Consider the following 19,383-nt stretch of genomic DNA (forward strand, 5'->3'; position numbering starts at 1 on the left):
GGACCCATCTCAGTTAATAATGAAAAGCTCCAGGGCACGTTTCTCATTTAATGATGACACCAGATTGCATAAAAATTAAATTTACACAGATTGATCTACGACAAAAGGATCCACTTAAAACTGCAGATTTAGATGAGTTCTCTGGGATCCCATTAGCTATTGCACAGGCAGCAGCTACACCTGCTGGGATCCACATAAAACATCAGACACATGACAGTACAGGCCAGTTATGTTGATAAGACAACATACTACTGATTATATTACACAATTAAAATGCAGGTTAAAAACTCAAAATGTATTTAAAGTTTATTATTTATACACCACTGATATATACACGTTCTTAAAGTGTACAGTTACACTGTTCAGAAAGAGAACAGGTGCTGTGATATATTTTTCAAGCTAAACATCCTTTTTTAAAAACCTTTTTGCGGCAAAGCATTCCACGATGACATTGCGCAATGTGATTGACACATCAAACCGGTCTATGATTTGGACCCTGTATGTCTGTTTGAAGTACTTAAAAAAAAGATTACACTGAATTACTTAACACACTGATGTTACTCAATCAGAAAAGGAACAAGGAAAGTTCAGCTGGCCCGTGATTAGAAAGGATGAATGTTGGTGTCCCTGGCTGGTTTCGATCCGCGGTTTTCTATGTGGCAGACTGTGTTTTCAACCATTACGCTATTTAAACAGCAGGAATGCAACTTTTACCTCAGCCATTACATTTTGGGTGAAATAACTTGGACAACGTTCATTAACGGAGCTAAAGTGTACTCTTGTACGAAGATTACAGTAGATGGCTAGCTCACAGCTACACAGTACCTATAATGAAAACAATGATTCCAATCACTCCATGGCTGGTTTGTTTTTTTAGGAAACAAAAGTATAAAAGGGTCATGTAATACAATTATTCTTTTAAATATATGAGATTCATGGTATTGCAGAGTGGATATTTTATCACAACCATTACATTTTTCCTGAAATAACATGAACAACAGAACGTTCATTAACGGAACTAAAGTGCACTCTTGTACATAGATTACTGTAGATGGTCGTCCATACAATAACAGTTGAATAGCTAACCAATACGCTATGTGAACTACAAGAAAATCCAAAGCACTGGCTGAATCTCAAATCGAATATTACATACTAAGTATGTACATTGCGTATGATGGTGAAGTATGTACTGTTTAATATATTGTAAGCTAGTATGCCAGTATTGTGACTGATTGGGACATACTACCACGTCAGCAAATTGTGTCTCATTAGATCATTTTGTCACACATAAACATCATGCCAAGTTCGAATATTTAGTTAAACTGACTAACGTTCCTTATTAAGTTGACTTCCACCACAAATAGCATATATGAACTGTATGGCTTTTATTAGCCAGTAATAGGCCAACTAGTGTCTACTTATTACTTGGAATAGTCATAAGAATTAAGCAATTGCTAGCGAGACTGAAGATGAATTTTACACTGCCTAAGCTACAGTGGGGAGAACAAGTATTTGATGCACTGCCGATTTTGCAGGTTTTCCCACTAACAAAGCATGTAGAAGTCTGTCATTTTTGTCTCATCAGACCACAAGACCTTCTCCCATTCCTCTTCTGGATCATCCAGATGGTCATTGGCAAACTTCAGACGGGCCTAGACATGCGCTGGCTTGAGCAGGGGGACCTTGCGTGCATTGCAGGATTTTAATCCATGACGGTGTAGTGTGTTATTAATGTTTTTCTTTGAGACTGTGGTTCTAGCTCTCTTCAGGTCATTGACCAGGTCATGCCGTGTAGTTCTGGGCTGATCCCTCACCTTCCTCATGATCATTGATGCCCCACGAGGTGAGATCTTGCATGGAGCCCCAGACCGAGAGAGATTGACCGTCATCTTGAAATTCTTCCATTTTCTAATAAATGCGCCAATAGCCAATTGCCTTCTCACCAAGCTGCTTGCCTATTGTCCTGTAGCCCATCCCAGCCTTGTGCAGGTCTACAATTTTATCCCTGATGTCCTTACACAGCTCTCTGGTCTGTTTGATTGAGTGTGTGGACAGGTGTCTTTTATACAGGTAACGAGTTAAAACAGGTGCAGTTAATACAGGTAATTAGTGGAGAACAGGAGGGCTTCTTAAAGAAAAACTAACAGGTCTGTGAAACTCGGAATTGTTACTGGTTGGTAGGTGATCAAATACTTATGTCATGCAATCAAATGCAAATTAATTACTTAAAAATCATAATGTGATTTTCTGGATTTGTTTTTTTTTAGATTCCGTCTCTCACAGTTGAAGTGTACCTATGATAAAAATGACAGACCTCTACATGCTTTGTAAGTAGGAAAACCTCTATCAAATACTTGTTCTCCCCACTGTATTTTATTTAATGACACAACAATGTTTGTTTTTCTTTCATTCGTGAATAACATTGATACAATAACTATCAATATAGGTGACGATAACTGACTTTTTCGTTTGTCTATCCTGAACAAATCCTGATGCCTACTTTGTTCTGTCGGAGGCACAAATCGAACACAGGTCACCTGCATGGAAGTCCGCGTCTCTAACCACTACGCTATTTAACAAGGGGAAGTCAGTCAGTCAGTCAGGGACTTTCGCTCTTCTTGGCCGGCTCCGCTTACGCAGTCCGGCAAAAAGACTAGAACATTAGTCAATCTCTCAAATGACTACTCAACAATGTGATCTTACGAAATTGATGAAATCATTGAGGGAAAGGATTAATAAAAAGGTGAGGGAATTAATTAAACATGCAATGGGTTAAAATACTTATTAATTAATTATATACATAGTTGTATCATTTAAGGGGGCAGGGCTGGCTTTGAGTAAAAGAGATTTTAGGGCCCATTGGAAAAAATAGGTAATGCGCCAATAAATGCTGCTCAAAGTAATGCAAGCCTCTTGACGTAAACTGCAGATGTCCAATTATCTTGCATTTTCCTGTAGAGCGAAAAAGAATGGGCCAGTTGGCCACAATCTTGGAAATGTGGAAAGCAAACAAATAGGGCAAGTAGCTGCAGAGCCATTACAGGCCATCAAGTGGAATCAATGAGGTGTGCAATGCTCTGCTTTCCATGTTGAAACCATTTTATCTTCGCTCTAAGCATTGCAGCAGGTCACGGAAGACATCATGTGGGGCAAATCATTTTACAAAAATCCCCCACTAGGACAGTTTGTCACAGTACCTTGAGCCTCGATTATTTTAGGTAAATACAACACCACCGGTACAATAATTTACATCCAGTATAAATGAAATGCACCACTTGAATAGGTAAGCGACTTGCCCCGTCAAATACTTTCACATCATCAAAACAAAAAGTGGCATCCTTCAGAGGGTAAAAATAGCCCAGCAAACAGAATTGCTTTAAAAATTTCTTATTACAGAGCAATTATACCTTTGTGTAAATAGACATCCAACCTGTTAAGTAATTTATAATTATTATAATCATTTGCATGAGTAATGTGCCCTATTATTTTGCTGTTGTGTTTCCTTTTGTAATAATAATGTTTTTATTTACTACATTTATGCCCAGGTAATGTATAATGTTCAATTTCAAAAATAATGTGTATTAATTTTATTATTGTATAATAACGTTACTATTAATCGTGCTGCTCGGTGTCATGAACATACAAAATATAAATGTTGTATGGTTAAACTTGCATTTGTTGAAATAAGATGGCAGTTTTATGTATTTTATGCCAGCGAACACAAGTACAGAAAGGACAAAATATTTGGTATTGGCCAATTGTGTTACATGAATGTCGATATTGACCAAGAACTTCATCAGTGCAGCCCTTGCACCAGTAAATAAATACATAAAGCAGCCAGGGTCAGTAAGCAATGGCTCTGCCAATGGCTCTGCTCTTTATAGAATGTCATCTAGAGACAATTTGAGATAGACAGTAGAGTGACTGATACATTTAGACAGCTTTCATCTGAGAAAATGGGCAAAGCAGAGAGGACCCTTATTCAATTATACATCTATCTGTTTCCTTTTTCTTCCATAAGTGGAGGAAAGCATACATAAACAATAACCAGCAGATAACTGGATTTCCAGACACAAACCAAAGATGGAATAAACAGAACTGAAGAAAGTTGTTGAAAGATAGTTGTGACATTTCCCAATAGGTGTTCACATCCTGTAGACATGATTAGGTTCTAGTGATTACATAACAGCTTGCTTACTGTGCCAATCTGTTATCGTGGATACCTTTTATTTATTTGATACCTTTTATTTATTTAATGGAAAAATACCAACATTTAGGCCAAGGAATACAGACTGCTTTGCAATACAAATACTGTGCACATTGATGAGCACAGTTTGTGAAAACAACAAATTGTTTAGGAAACTTGGAGATGTTCCAAACATGACATCTGTACCTGAATGAATGAAATGCAAGGAGCAGAAGGTAGGGAAAAACTGTGAATAGCCGTATTACGGTGGGCAGGTTATCCCTACCTTCTGATCCTTGTATCTCAATCATTCAGAGCCAGAAGTCAGTGTCATAAAGGAAACTGAGACAGCTTGATAAACTGAGGCAGCTTATTTTTTTTTTATATTGCCCACAATAATGCCAATAAAATTAGCACATATTACCATTTTAGCATATACTGGATTGAGAGAAAGTTTGTTTTTTATACAAAAGTCTTTGATTTGAACTTTGTATATAGCATTGTCCAGGCGTGTAAAATGGCAAAATACATTTCAGCATCCTTACACACTCGATTGTTCTGCCTCTTCAGAAGGGGGCACGGAACACTGCAGACTTATCGTTCTTCCCAACACAAGGTGTGCTGGGGGTTCAGCCCAGGTGGAGGAGCAAGGCATGAGATGAGAAATGATCTAAACCTATGTGGCAGTTTGATCTGATTTCCTTCCTGATTTACTACACAGGGCGCACAAAGCCCAGGACGGTTCTTTTGTGATTAACAGGGACAAAAGGAGAAACATGGGTTTGAAGAGCATAATTTGCTTACTCCCCGAGGATAGTCCTGAGCTTCCTGATGGTTAATACCATGCATGCACACAACATGAATTGATATTCACCACATCCATATAGAGAAGGAAATACATAACCATACCCATGTGAATTGCTTTCCTGTTGTAATGTTTTTTTGTTTTGTTTTTTACACAAAAGTGGTGGGCAAACAGCACTGACAGGGGAGTTAAAAAATAAGCTAAAACATTCAGGAAATATAAGCTAGGTCAGATGAGAGCCCTGAGGTGAGCAAGGGGAGAGGCAGGCCAACATTTGGGGATTCTCTGAGAGCTCATTGATCATGGAGAAGCAGACCTGGACCCACCAGCAGCCCTGATAGAGAGTCAATACAGACTCAAAGAGTCTAATTGCATTCCAACTGTCCTAGGATATTGATTCTAAACATGCCAGGCAGCTCCCCCTACACAGAGGGGGAAATGTGAGTAGTCTAACAATCCTGCCTTCTGAGATAGTCCAGATACCTATGGCAATATACCCCCTTTCACATGTCCTCTGCTAGACAAACAGGAAATTAAAGGACAGGGGAGAGGGCAGTAACATAAAGAAACTCTCACAACCACAGACTGAAATTCTTCAGTTGAAGATGACATTTTTCTGAAGAATGGCACCATTCAGATTACTGATGCAAATGAGAAGTATGGCTGAAAATGTATGACAACAATACTAATCTGCAGCCTGCAGCCTCAAAGCCTGCCTGCTTAAGCAAAAGCAGACATGTTTATGCTAACAGTGCCGCAAAGCAAATTTGTTCTATGGAACTGCCTCAATATCAAGCCATGGTCACAGTCTTGTTACCAACAGCACTTGGTGATTCTTAATAAAAAGCAGGATAAAGAAATGTAGTACTTTTACAATTTAATGAATGGTCTTTTGTGGGAAGGATTTTTGACCAAAAAATGTGTGGCAAATTTATAAGGAACACCAAACCATTCACAAAACTGGATCTTTCCTACGAAGTTATACAGTGCAGCCAATAAGTCATTTTACGGTGACCCAAGTTTTGTTGATTTGGAGAATACAGCTTTGTGATGAGAAAGGTCAAAGGACAATGGAAACCCTCAACCAATATAACTAGTGGGTCAAAACAGGCAATCACATAGCAGTTCAACAGTGTTGTGCCAAAACGTATCTGTGAACGCAAAACTCGCTCCACTCCTATCAGATAAAAACTAGAAGTTGTTACAGTGGATATGCAATCCACAACACTGGACAATTAGGGAATGGATAAACATTGGTTTGTCTGACAAATCCAAGTTCAGTATACTTAAGTGGCCAATGCGTCCAGAGGGCTGTACTACAAAGGCAGTTTAACCTACTCGGATTTAACTTGGGGTTTTCAAGGAAAGTCAGGGTTGACAAACTTGGGGTTAAACGGTACTATGACAGTGATAAAGATGCGTGTTAGTTGATTTGGTGTTAATTGGAGTTTGTGTGCGTTCGCTTTAAAAGGGGCACATTCTACAATGCAGGCTGATTTTTATTTTTTTTTACATATCATTCCATGGAAGAATGCACACTTATAATGGCAGGACATGAGGAGTTCAAAGGAAGATTAATGGTTAAATCGAACACCATGGCGGCCAACAAAATGAGGGAGGCTTGTTGGCAGTGTGTTGTTGAAAGTGTAAATTCATAAGAGCAGTGACCTAGTCATATGTTCTCTATTTGGTCTTACAGACTCTTCTTCATATCTACGATATGATCAAATATCTGAACATCGATGCTGTGAAATTACTTCCTATAATCCCCCTCATGTTCTCCCAGGGGCGCCCTAATGGGGAAATGTTTACAGTCAATCGCACCAATAACCCTCGGGACTCCTATGGAAAAAAGAAAGTTCTTTATATAGGCCCAGCCTAAGCACATCAAAAATAGACCAAGCATTATTATTTTGCAAATTACCTGCGATCGCATAAAAACCATATTTGATCTTTAGAACGCTTCCATGGTCAGGAAACGCAACCAATACATCAAGCCGTTTAGTGAACGCAAGCACCACCTTGCGAACTGCACGGCACACAGTATTCTTGCTTGCTTGTTCTGCATCATCGAGGAAAACATGAAACGCCCACTGGTAAAAAAAATCACAAAGCAAGGGACACTTATAAGTTTAACAATGGAGGCATTACTCTGGCAAGTGGCATTGGAGATGTCTGGCCCTAGAAGCCGGCAAAGATACTGAATTCCCTCAGATGAGCATCAACATCTGTGCCGCCGAGTGTGCCAAAGCCAATTGGGTCTTACAAATGCATTTTTCCCAACAACATTGTGGGCAGAGGGGTGGTGCATATCTAGGGTAACACTAAGTTAACCACAAAGATAACCTGCTAAGAGCAGTTAAGAGATGCAGCGTAAATTGCCATGAAAGCAAGCCTCGGGCAAAACCTATCCACCTTTCCTAGTATGGGTTAATTGGGAAGTAACACCTGACGTCACAAAGGTACTCCTGAAGTTATCTGGATAAGCCAGTTACCTCGCTTCATAGTACACCCCTAAGGGATGTTCGCCAAGTGAAAGTACTTTAATTATCAGAAACTGCTTGACGCTAAAGCATCAGCATTAACCAACATCCCTGTGGAATGCTTCAGAGACCTTGCAGAATCCAAATCTATAAAAATTAAATCCGCTCAGGAGACAGCAAAATAAAGTAGAAAGGCCAAGTGAGTTCTTTTGACTTACGTATTATGGCGAAATTTTTTGTGACGCCCCCCTCCATCCTTGACTGTCAAAGATAACATGTTAACACATGCAATTAATGTAAAACGCTTAACAAAGTTATTTCTATGTCAATGTTTTTTAAACCTGAAAAACATTCCAGTCATAGTTTGACTTAAGCAGGAGATGTCTGCACCATGCCACAGGCACTTATTGTTTTTTGCAATAGTGTACCATTAACCTTGGTTGCTTAAATTATACTGGAGCGGTTAAAAGGTACTAAGTGTGTCGGCGGCCTTCAGGTTTTCCGCAAATAAAACTGAATATTTGTAGAAAAACATTTCCACATCTTGCCTACTTTATTTATTTGCATGTTATTCAAGTACCCCACCTCATGGACTTGGATGAATAGGGGAATAATTTCATAAAGAGACAAATATATGGTTTTCACCAAAAATCCAAAGACAATACCAGAAAGGCTTAGCTGTGATTCAGTGTTGGATCAAATGCCTGTAAACCCAGCAGCTGTCCAGTTAAAAGGGTTTGATGTGTGTTCTATACAGCAGCCTAACATAGCGATTATACTACTTCATTTCTTGATCAAGAGCACAATGGTAGGTAACAGTAAAACTATGGAATAAGAGACAAGCAATCTTCTATTTAGATTTGCATGGGCTACAAATAGGCTAGTTACAGAGGTAAACTGAGAGAAGAAATGTAAGGACCGTGACATACCCTGGAAAAACACACTTAAAAAAACACAACTCCTGCACTAATTTAAGTTCAAGTCAAGCATTGCCCAGAGTACAATAAAGAGAGTAACGGTAAAACAATGCACTGATGCAAAGAAAAGAAAGTATATTATATTAGACACTCTAGAATTCTAATTGGTTACGATTAAAAGGTTTTGAAGAGGACCTTTTTATCCTAGGACACCTTGCTACAGAAACCCATACATTCATCAGAAAATACTAAGGTTTAAATCAGTACGACATCGGATAAGGACCAGAACAGCATCGGATAAGGACCAGAACAGCATCGGATAAGGACCAGAACAGCATCGGATAAGGACCAGAACAGCATCGGATAAGGACGAGAACAGCATCGGATAAGGACCAGAACAGCATCGGATAAGGACCAGAACAGCATCGGATAAGGACCAGAACAGCATCGGATAAGGACCAGAACAGCATCGGATAAGGACCAGAACAGCATCGGATAAGGACCAGTGCGACATCGAATAAGGACAAGTATATTTTTCAAGTATATATATTTCTTTGCACAGACTCCGGCAATTATAACTGCAATTTCTTGAAGTGCATCCTCCACATTTTTACAGGCAACTTGGCATTGTAGTGTTAAGAAGAGCAATGTAGTGTACTTACAGAAAACAAAGAAAAAGTTATAAAGTCCCTCAAATAATATTTATTACGTATGATGGAGAATGGCTCATTGACAGGCCTGTGATAACAATGTAGTGAGTGGTAGCAGCAATGAGCCCTGTTCATTCTACAAATCCAATGCTTTGTAGTTCACAGGATTTAATGTGATTCTATGAATGGCTTATGAAACAAATCCCCATTTGATTATAAAGGACAATTCACAATTAAGGAGAGGGTTTTGACAGGTAAGTAGTAAGAAATAGAGTAAATACAAATTATTTAAAACATTGGTCCCCAGAGGAAATATAATAACCTTATCCACTTCAAATAAAGTATAAATAACACCCTAGCATAAGTGTTATGGATTCTTATTTTTTCCACATACATACTTTCCCCCTGGTATTATGTTATAGGCACAAGACACCCTTAACTATAGTAAGTGTACATGCTCTCCTGTGTTTACAGTTAAGGATTTAGTTGTATTGTTCCCCAAACGTAAAGCATGAACAAAATTTAACAGCGTTCCCTGCTACTGTAAAGGGGAATGGAGTAACATGTGATAACAAACCTTCCCTTTAAAATTACAACATTTTAAAAGGCTATTCAATTTGTTTCTGTATCAGCTAAAAACTATAAATATGATAGCCTTTTCAACGATGCAAGTTTAATTCTTGTTTTTTCAAAACTGAACTGTATTTTCTGTCCAGGGTAATTTTGCTAAGAGCCAAGACACTGACAAGCATCGCTTTATGTACAAGTTTTCAAATCACATTGCAATCCTCAAAACCCTTTTTAATATTTTCATTTACAGACTAGACATTTTGGAATGTAAAAATGTTAATGCCAAAGTAGGCAGTTGGGCCTATTAATTGTATTATTGTTAACTTCTGAGACTTTTTGCCGGACCGCGTAAGCAGAGCCGGTCCAGAAGAGTCAATGTCTCTTACGGAGTCTGTCCGTCCCTGACTGACTGAGTGACTACCCCTTGTTAAATGCATAGTGGTTAGACACGTGGGCCATGGAACAACAGGTTGCGCGTTCACCTCCTTATGTAGCTACGTAATACGAAGCCTAAAATAAAACAGTTCTGGTGGATATAAGGATTTATTCAGGAAAGACAAACACTTCGCTGCCTACACGGTTCCCTGTCTATTCACTTGACAGAAAAGTAAGTTATAAATATATCGTCACCTATATTGATAGATACTCAATTTAATTCACGAACAGCTAATTATCTGTTAAAACGGCCAGTGGTAAAAGAGGATTTGTTCAGAATAGACCAAAACGTTGCTGGCTACAACCTTCTTTAACTACGGGAAGCCTAAAATGAAACATTTTACTGTAGTGATGGCCAAACGAGGCTTCATTAGCATTATTCTAGCAGCAGGATATTATGATGGCAGCACTCAGATATTCATTATCACAATAAAAGCCGTAATTGACATTTAGAAGGCCATAAAGTTAATCTAGTATGTAAAATAAGAACAGACAAGAACAACATTGGAACGGACATGAAACATAAAATGACAGACTAGATTGACTGACTAGACTTAATTATATCGCCTTATATAATTCAATGATGGCTTTTATTTTGAAAAAGAAAATCTGCGTTAGCACTGCTAGTAGAATATCCTACTGCTAGAAGAACGGCCATCACTAGTTTACTGTTATATTGCAACTATGACACGATGGTTAATGGTGTCTAACGAAAAATTCTAACTTCACTTGATGTTAATGCATGACAACATTATATAATGTCAATATGCTATACTGGCACCCCGCAAAAGGTCAGCTCTGTGGTGTTGTGGTTAAAGACAGCCTTTCACGTGGGCGACCTAGGTTTGAATCTTGAGAGGACAGACATGATCAACACTTTCTATTGCTGGCCGGCTGAACTAGGCTTGCCTGGTTTCTTGTTTATTACAGTTTAAGAAAAAGTATTTGAAAGTGCTTGAATTAAACTTATCAGTTTTTTTTTTAACCCTGTATTGCATACTACTATATCCAATACTATTATATAGACCAACACATGTAAAGGTTGAGTATATAAAAAATCTGAAGTAGGGCGTTGTCAGTCATTCACACAACACATGTAGGTGTAAGGTGAGCTATATGCCTTTGTTGTAAAATATTTTGTTTTCATAACCATCAACTTGTGAAATGGGAGAAACTAAATTGCTGTTTTGAGCTACCCAATATAATAGATCCTTTAGCACAATTAAAACGTTTAGAAAAATGTATGTGTTCATTAAATGCAGAATAGGTACCTTGCAATTTGAAAAGTTGTGATCAGGTCATCCAGTATCCGGTTGTTTCTAAGGTCCTGTTCTGTTGTAATCTAAAAGAGAAAAGTAGATGGTTGTCTGATTTTGAAATATAGAAAGCACAATCCTCTAAAGTAATTCCATTCTGAAAGCTCTATAATCATGATGCAGTGCATTTAGAGCTGGCAAGCATCGTACTTACTGAATTGCATACCGGACATAGCAACTTGTAGGAGAGGAATTTTCTAATGCACAAAGAGCAGACTATAAAGACAAATGCACAGAATCAGGTTATATTTTATACAACTGTATAGCCACTATATCATTGTTTTGAAAACGTATGAATAAGATCATAGCGTCAACAGTTTCCGTAACGTACAGTTGTGAGAGCATTTTGTCATCATTGGGATATTCAGGAACTCGAAACAAATGGGACATCGGAGAAGGGTATCTACATTCTGGATACACAAAGAATACTGTTAGTGCTCAGTCGAATTAAACACGATACGTGGAGAGCATAATTGGCAGTGCTGAAGTAGCTAGCTCTATAACGTTATATGTCATGTTTAAAAAAACAACTACACAATACAATCACGTTAGTTAGCTAAGCTAGCTTGATGGCAGACACAAATGTACTAGCCTGCTAATTTATGAATGCTTTTTTTACCAGTACTTACTTTAAGGCAAGTCAGATTTGGTTGCAATTCTGCTATATTAAAATTTGCCATGATGATAGTTCCGTTATAAGCTGTGGTCTGTCTTTATCATTTAGGTCAGTTAAGGCTAGCTAAACCAAACAGAGTAAATATAAACAATCCCGCGCAGACTTTTTTTTGTACTAAACACATACTTCCGGGAATGTTGCGTCATTTCCTTTTCAGGTTGCTTTTGTGACGATATATTTTTTAAATAATATTTATCCTTGGAAAATACATCAAAGAGAAACATGGGATAGAAATAATGATGCATAGAACATTTTTACTTCTATGCAATAAATAAAGAAACCTCAAAAATAGTTTATAGAATTTCAATAAAGAAAGCATCAGGGTTAATCATTTCTGAAATATCATTTCTGCCACTTACAAATTCTAAAGATTTTAATAAATGTAGATGTTCAATTAAAATATTACATTTGGATACAGATTTCAAATATGTATGCTTATGTATGAAGAATATATCGGAAAGAAGCAAAAGTAAACAAGTTCATCAATAGCTTTGTTTCCATCTGAATAATACCATATAACATATTTCAATAAATATAGCAGAGTTCATATAAAATTACTTTCCAAGCTAACTTTACAAAGTCACACTTGGAGGGCCGCCAGTTTACCAATTACTCATTGCTATTTGGAGAGTTTACCGCAACTATTGCTGGATTGAAATATGGTCATTGGTGAAAGACTAAATAAAACTTTACACAAGTGCTGTTGTAACAGCTCGTATCCCATGCAGTCAAACCAAAATGGTATCTTACAAACCTGTAGAGCAATATATTTTACCAATTCCACCCAAGGTGATGTTTACTATATCAGATATATTTTAAATGATTAAATGTAAATGTTATTATTTATTGAAAGCACATTAAGCATTGTTCAGTTCTACTGTACATACTTATTATATTATTATATTTCTATCCATTTATCGGGGCACTAAAATTAATTAATTTCAATTAGAGCATCTCTTTTCTTTAACCTTTTTGGGTGAGACAAAATCTTTGGCTTGGGACAAAAAGTTAAAATACTTAAAACTTTCTTCTTCCTGACATGTAATCATGATGAAATTTAACACATTATTTAAGTCTTATATTGGTGGACATGAGTTTGTTGGTGACAGACTTCCAAACAGATTAAACCACAGCAGCTTCAGTAAAGATATTGTAGCAATCTTTGGAGCAGTGTGTTGTGTGCCTACATTAGTGTCAGAAGTGGGATAGGACACTGTGTTGTTTGGTGGGGCTAGTATAGCGGCCCTGGTAAGGGCACTACTCACCTCTCCAAACTGGATATCTGTGGAGCAGTGTGTTGTGGAAATTTCTTATACAATGTATTCTGATTGTATAAAGGATAGAGTCCCACTGTTAAGATAGGTACAGGAATGTGTGGGACCTGGTATTTGCATAGGGGACATCTATTGTCTGTCCAGATGCAGATCAATGGGTTTTAGGACAGGATAGGAGAAGATACAGCAAGGGGGCAGTAAGGCCAGTTGGCCCCTTTGGGTAAACATTATTGCAGGAAGGATAAGGTTGGGGAAGATAGCATTTGACGTGTGTGATAGAACAAAGGGAAAGGTGTTTGATTGACATGAAACAGATGGCAGCATCTTACCACACCCCTTCTTCCTATGTAATAAATACTGTCGAAATGATGTTTTTATTTAGAAACTATCCACCGTTACTTTGTAACCTGTATACTTTCTCCTTGCAAGCAAGATTAAAACCGTTTATTGCGCAATTGATTTCTCCTGTCTTACCTACCATTTTCATAGAACTTTGGAATTTTAGAAATTGCCATCACAAGTGGGTAGTGTGCCTGGCTGCAAAGCCCAACAAGATTGTGGGTTTGAGACCCTGCCCCACCAAACAGTATAATATATCCCTTGGATAGTAAAATGCATCATATAATCCTGTGTACATTTTTTTTTTACTGCTGGTAAAATACCAAGGTTTTGGGTAACTCAACAATCCTGTATGCCTTCATCTCAGTGCACCTCCCGGTTCTCTCAGCCTGTGATAAATTTAGTTAAATCCATATCTTACTCTGAAACCATACATTTATTAATTATGTAAAGTCCCTTGAGTTTGAATCGGAAATATAGCAAAATGAATAAGAAATACAGTCATTGACAAGGTTGGAAATAATGATATTCAATTTAATAATAATTATGTCCTTCAAACTTTGCTTTCGTCAAAGAATCATCCATTTGCAGCAATTATTGAATTTGCTGAATTACAGACTACAGGCCTTTGGCATTCTAACTTTCAATTTGTTGAAGCACCTTCCTGAAGCACTTCCCACAAGTTGGATTGGCTTGATGGGCACTTCCTATGTACCATGGGGTCAAGCTGCTCTCACAACAGCTGCTCCCGGATTTCAACCCTCAAATAGGGTTGAGATCCGGTGACTGTGATGGTCACTGCACTATGGACAGAATACCAGTTGACTGCTTCTTCCCTAAATAGTTCTTGCATAGTTTGGAACTGTGCTTTGGGTCATTGTCCTATCCTAGGAGGACATTGGCTCCAATCAAATGCTGTCCACAGGGTATGGTATACATTTTCTTTGCAACTCTGCCTTGAAGGCCAGCATCCCAGAGTTGTCTCTTCACTGTTGACATTGAGACTGGTGTTTTGCAGGTACTGTTTAGTGAAACTGCCACTTGAGGACCTGTGAGGCATCTGTTTCTCAAACTAGACACTAATGCATTTGTCCTCTTGCTCAGTTGTGCACAGGGGCCTCCCACTCCTCTTTTGCCATGTTTTCACTGGTGCTTTACCCCATTACCAGGGCTACATCTGTGATTTATGGTAATGTTGGCTCCAGACTTTTCTGTTTCCGCTATACTTTTGGCACCAAGGACTTAAGGAGGGGCTCAAGTGGGGAAGGAGGAGTAAATTATTAACACAATTTGGTTTTCCAGTTACGAAAAATAAAAGCAGATATTTTTCTGGTAGTAAAATAAACAATTATGCCATGCTCAGTTTGTTTACAATACGGCGTTTGAACTTAAGTAATAAAATGAATTTCTCCCTCAAACCGGCTCCTTCTCCACCTATACTCATGACACTACAACTAAACCAGTTTAAGAAGTATTTTGTCAAAAATATCAACCTTTAATAAATGGATTTGGGAGAATTCTGAGGTAATCTTTTGTTGTTATAGGTTCTGCAGTCTACGTCTCAGTCTCAGCGCTCTGTTTTTCTATTGAGTCAATGGCATTGTACCACCTTCGGTCATTCCAACTCTTTCTTTTCTGAGTATTAGCTTTCCTGTGGCTTTATTTTATTTATTTTATCAGAGATCTGTTTAGATTGGATGAAAACCAATCTGTTAGATTAGATGAAAACCATTACGAGAAGCCTAAAGCAAACAATACACATCGCCATTTGAAGCCAAAAAACACATAACACACCACGTAACGCATCAATCCGCAAACCATGCCCTAAATCCTAAAGTCCGGGGCTTGGCAACAAGTGAGACCCGGGCTACTCGGCCATGGCCTAGTGGCCGACTGGCTCTGGCCCGTGTCAGTGGAAACAGAAAATAATCTTGACTTTAGGGTAAAACACCAGTGTTTGGCACCAGTGGAAACATAGCATTTATATTCTGGTTAGAGCCCGCTTGTGCTATTCTGTGAAGGGAGTAGCATGCAGCGTTGTAAGAGATTTTCAGTTTCTTGAATTTCTCACATGGAATAGCCTTCATTTCTCAGAACATGAATAGACAAAAAAATATCTTTGTTTCCAGTCATTTTGAGCCTGTAATCGAACCCACAACTGTTGATGCTCCAGATAGTCAACGGGTCTAATTTGCTTCTTTAATCCACTGTTTTCAGCTGTGCTGACATAATTGCATTTTAAAATGAAAAAATCTACTTGGATTAGCAAACACAATGTGCCATTGGAAAACACAGGATGGACGGTTGCTAATAATGGGCCCCTGTACGCCTACATAGGTATTCCATTACAAATCATCAGTTTCCAGCTACAACAGTCATTTACAACATCGACAATGTCTACACTGTATTTCTGATCAATTTTATGTTATTTGAATGGACAAAAAATGTGCTTTCTTTATAAAACAAGAACATGTGACCCCAAACTTTTGAAAGGTAGTATATGTTCAGGGTTGAACCTTTTCTGTAAATGTTTGTGTGAGGTCATGGCTGTAGAGTTGCCTCTGGGCATCTCTATGGGTGTCTAGGTGTCATAGTCACGGCCTGAAAGCTTTTGTTTCAGTTGTCCCCAATAAGAGGCAGCTGTCCTGCATTGCCTCTATTTGGGGATCTTATTTAAGTTGCTTCATTTCTTAGTTATTGTTTGTTTGTTGTTTGCTGTTTGTGTGCTGTTGGAGTACTTGTGTATTAATATTACCTGTTTCTTTGGACATCACCTGTCTGCCTGTGACTACTTCCATGACACCCCCAAACCGTGACATTTTAAATGCTTACATTTTAAAAACTGACAAACGTTTCTTACTAAGTTTACCTCCACCACAAATAGCGTCTATGTTTGCCTTTTGCCACTAGCTGTTTTAACAGCGTATTAGCCAGTAATAAGCTTTACTGGTATCTACTAACTTACTGGAATAGTCATGAGAATTGAAAAATTGCTAGCAAGTCTGCCAAAGCTATTTCATTTCATGGCATATGAACATATTTTTTTCTTTCATGGCAAAACAACATACTTTTTCTGTCATTCGTGAATGACATTTGTACAATAACAATCAATAAAGGTGACGATAACTAACCTTTTCATCAAGTGAAAAGACAAGAGAATCGTGGAATCTACCAGAAATAATTAATGAACGTTGTTGCTCTCAATAGTTTTGAACTTGAAAGGCACTGTCTTTACCCACTATGCCATGGCATTACATGTTTCAGCAGTCGCTACACTCCATTGAGGTTTGTGTTAAACTGACTGATGTTTCTTATTAAGTTTACATCCACCACAAATAGCATCTATGAACTATATTGCTTTTGCCACTGGCCGTTTTAACAGCTTATTAGCCAGTAACAGGCTTACTAGTATCTACTAACCTCCTAAGAATAATCATAAGAATTTAGCAATTGCTAGCGAGACTGAAGATGAACTATTCCATGCCAGAAACAGTCGTAATATAACCGTATACAGTTTCAGCCAGTGAAGTTTTCATCAATACGGAATTATTCACAATGCGTACTTCCCTTCGCCTGCGAGGACATACAAACTCAGGACCTATGGTTCATAAGTCCACTTCTCTAACCACTACGCTATTTAACAAGGGGCAGTCAGTCAGTCACTAACTCAGTAAGAGACATTCACTCTTAGCTGGCTCCGCTTGCGCGGTCCGGCAAAAATATTCAAACATTTTACCATTGTGGTTTTGTACATAAAGTACATTGTTTTTAAATGTTTTGACACCAGGAATAGCAGCTAATATGGATTTGACCTGACTACAGTTTGGATAACTTCAGCAGGCAAATGCTCACTTTCGGCCACGGGCATGCTAGAAAATCTTAATCTTTACAGAATAATCCCACAAAATTGTTGCATGTTGCATTTATATTTCTGTTCACTTTATAATGAATCATAAAATAAACAAGATAATCAAGAAACAACATCATTGAAATGTTGAATTCTCTAAATCTATTGAGTTCAGCCACACAGTCCAATACTAAAAAACAGTCTGAGGTGCAAAGGATTACGTAACTAATACCAATTATCACTCCAAAGTCGCCCCAGAACTCCTTAAACCCCCTTAATCCTGCATGATTCCCACAAAATATGAGGATGGAAAATGAGTATTCCATACTTTCTCCCTTACTCATTACTCTTTAACTTGACAGGATCACTGCTAGTATCCAACAGGCACATTCAAATTGATAAGGAGACAAGTGACACTAGATGACAAGTGTAAGAACAAATGAGCATGGGCCAAGTAGCTTTAACAGCTTTGCCAGTGAAACAAGATCTGGTGCAGTGGCATTTTTTCACTTTCTAGAAGTCCTGTAATAGATGAGTTAGTTTGACATTCAGTTTTCTCTCTGCCAAGGGACTGAGGAAAAGGCCTTCATTATGTAAGGGATAATCTTCCATGAAGTTGCATTATTTTCCAGAGTATGCATAGACCCCAGATGATGATCTCTTTTATACCAGACCTGTTTCATCAAGTCTTCCTAAATCATTTCTCTAAGGTAAAGGTTAGCTTTCGAACAGCCATGGAGGTCAAGACTGTGAGCATATTTTTTCCCCCAACGAACCTTTGCAGCAGTCTAATGCAGGGTTAAGGTCAATTTCAATTACATGTTTAATTCTAATGTAATTGTTCAATTCACTGCTTCAAATGCTGCAGTGTAACATTCTCTGTTCTGTCTCACAGCTGTGTGAAATATACATACATACGGACACACTGACACAAAGGGGAGTACAAGGTTCTTATATCGTAAAACAAAGCAAGAAATATAGTTTAGTTACTAAACTAAGTAATTTTATGCTGCCATAGTTTTGTGCCAAGGGACTAGGGTCAGTATGTCAAGTCTCAGTCCCAACTTGTTATATTGCATTAGTTTATGTGACAGGGGACTAGGGTCAGTCTGAATTATTTGCTGAGGTATCCTTTTGGATCCAAAAAATGCTCTCCTTAGATTTTCTGATGTCCTATTGAATGATAGGACCTAAGCCCTTGGACAATGCCTCAATACTACCTAGATGTCCCTGAACAAAGTCCTTCTGGTTGTGTTCAGATCTAGTTCCAGTCTGGGTATTCACACTGTCACTGCCTAAAGCCCATCTGGTTGCCCCTGTCCCTGTCCACCTGGTTGTGATCTGCATTCTGCCTAAAGACTTTGGCACATCCCACTTGCATTGATTGAGCTCCTGATGATCTGTACATGCGAAAACATTCATTTGGCCCTAAAAGTAATGTACTTTTATAATCTCCACAGGGCACTGCCAGAAGAGGACTGGCCGTCATAACTACCCACTGTGAGACAGGTCAAGATGCTTTCAATGTTTGACTCTATATTTCAGTATTTGTACACAAAACAATGGGGTTAACGTTCAGACCGTTACATTTAATCTGTGGGCATTTTCATCCATATCAGATAAAAGAATTACAGCATGTTTTTTTTATATATAGTTCCCCAATATTTGGGTACCAGATAAACATTATGTTCAATAAGGTAGCCATGTTTAATTGGTGGCATATAATTTGCATGTAATGATTGCCCAAAATTGCTTATCGAATATAGGTAAAGATATTGTTAAATTAGAGTAAATATAGTTTGAATTTAAAATCAAAGACTTACTGTCAAAGAAGATATTTCTGTACACTTCAAAATTGATTTTGCTGCTGCAGTCAGCAGTTACA

At 38.1% G+C, this 19,383-nt stretch overlaps 1 protein-coding gene across 6 annotated transcripts in view; it reads right to left on the reverse strand.

Moving 5' to 3' along the window:
- Window positions 1-19,383, reverse strand: part of rad18 (RAD18 E3 ubiquitin protein ligase) — a 63,828-nt gene that overhangs the window by 40,245 nt on the left and 4,200 nt on the right. For 5 of the 6 annotated variants that reach the window (XM_034287017.1, XM_034287016.1, XM_034287015.1 and 2 more), the window contains exons 2-4: window positions 11,694-11,772; window positions 11,517-11,578; window positions 11,318-11,388 (exon numbers count right to left, since the gene is read on the reverse strand). In XM_034287017.1, the coding sequence (XP_034142908.1) occupies window positions 11,318-11,388; window positions 11,517-11,578; window positions 11,694-11,772 (212 nt within the window). Of the gene's footprint in view, window positions 1-11,317; window positions 11,389-11,516; window positions 11,579-11,693; window positions 11,773-11,991; window positions 12,153-19,383 lie in introns of those variants that run through there. The other variant, XM_020055194.2, reaches the window with a different exon arrangement.

Source organism: Esox lucius, chromosome 17 (assembly GCF_011004845.1).
Source record: "Esox lucius isolate fEsoLuc1 chromosome 17, fEsoLuc1.pri, whole genome shotgun sequence".
In the NCBI taxonomy this organism is placed as follows: Eukaryota; Metazoa; Chordata; class Actinopteri; order Esociformes; family Esocidae; genus Esox; species Esox lucius.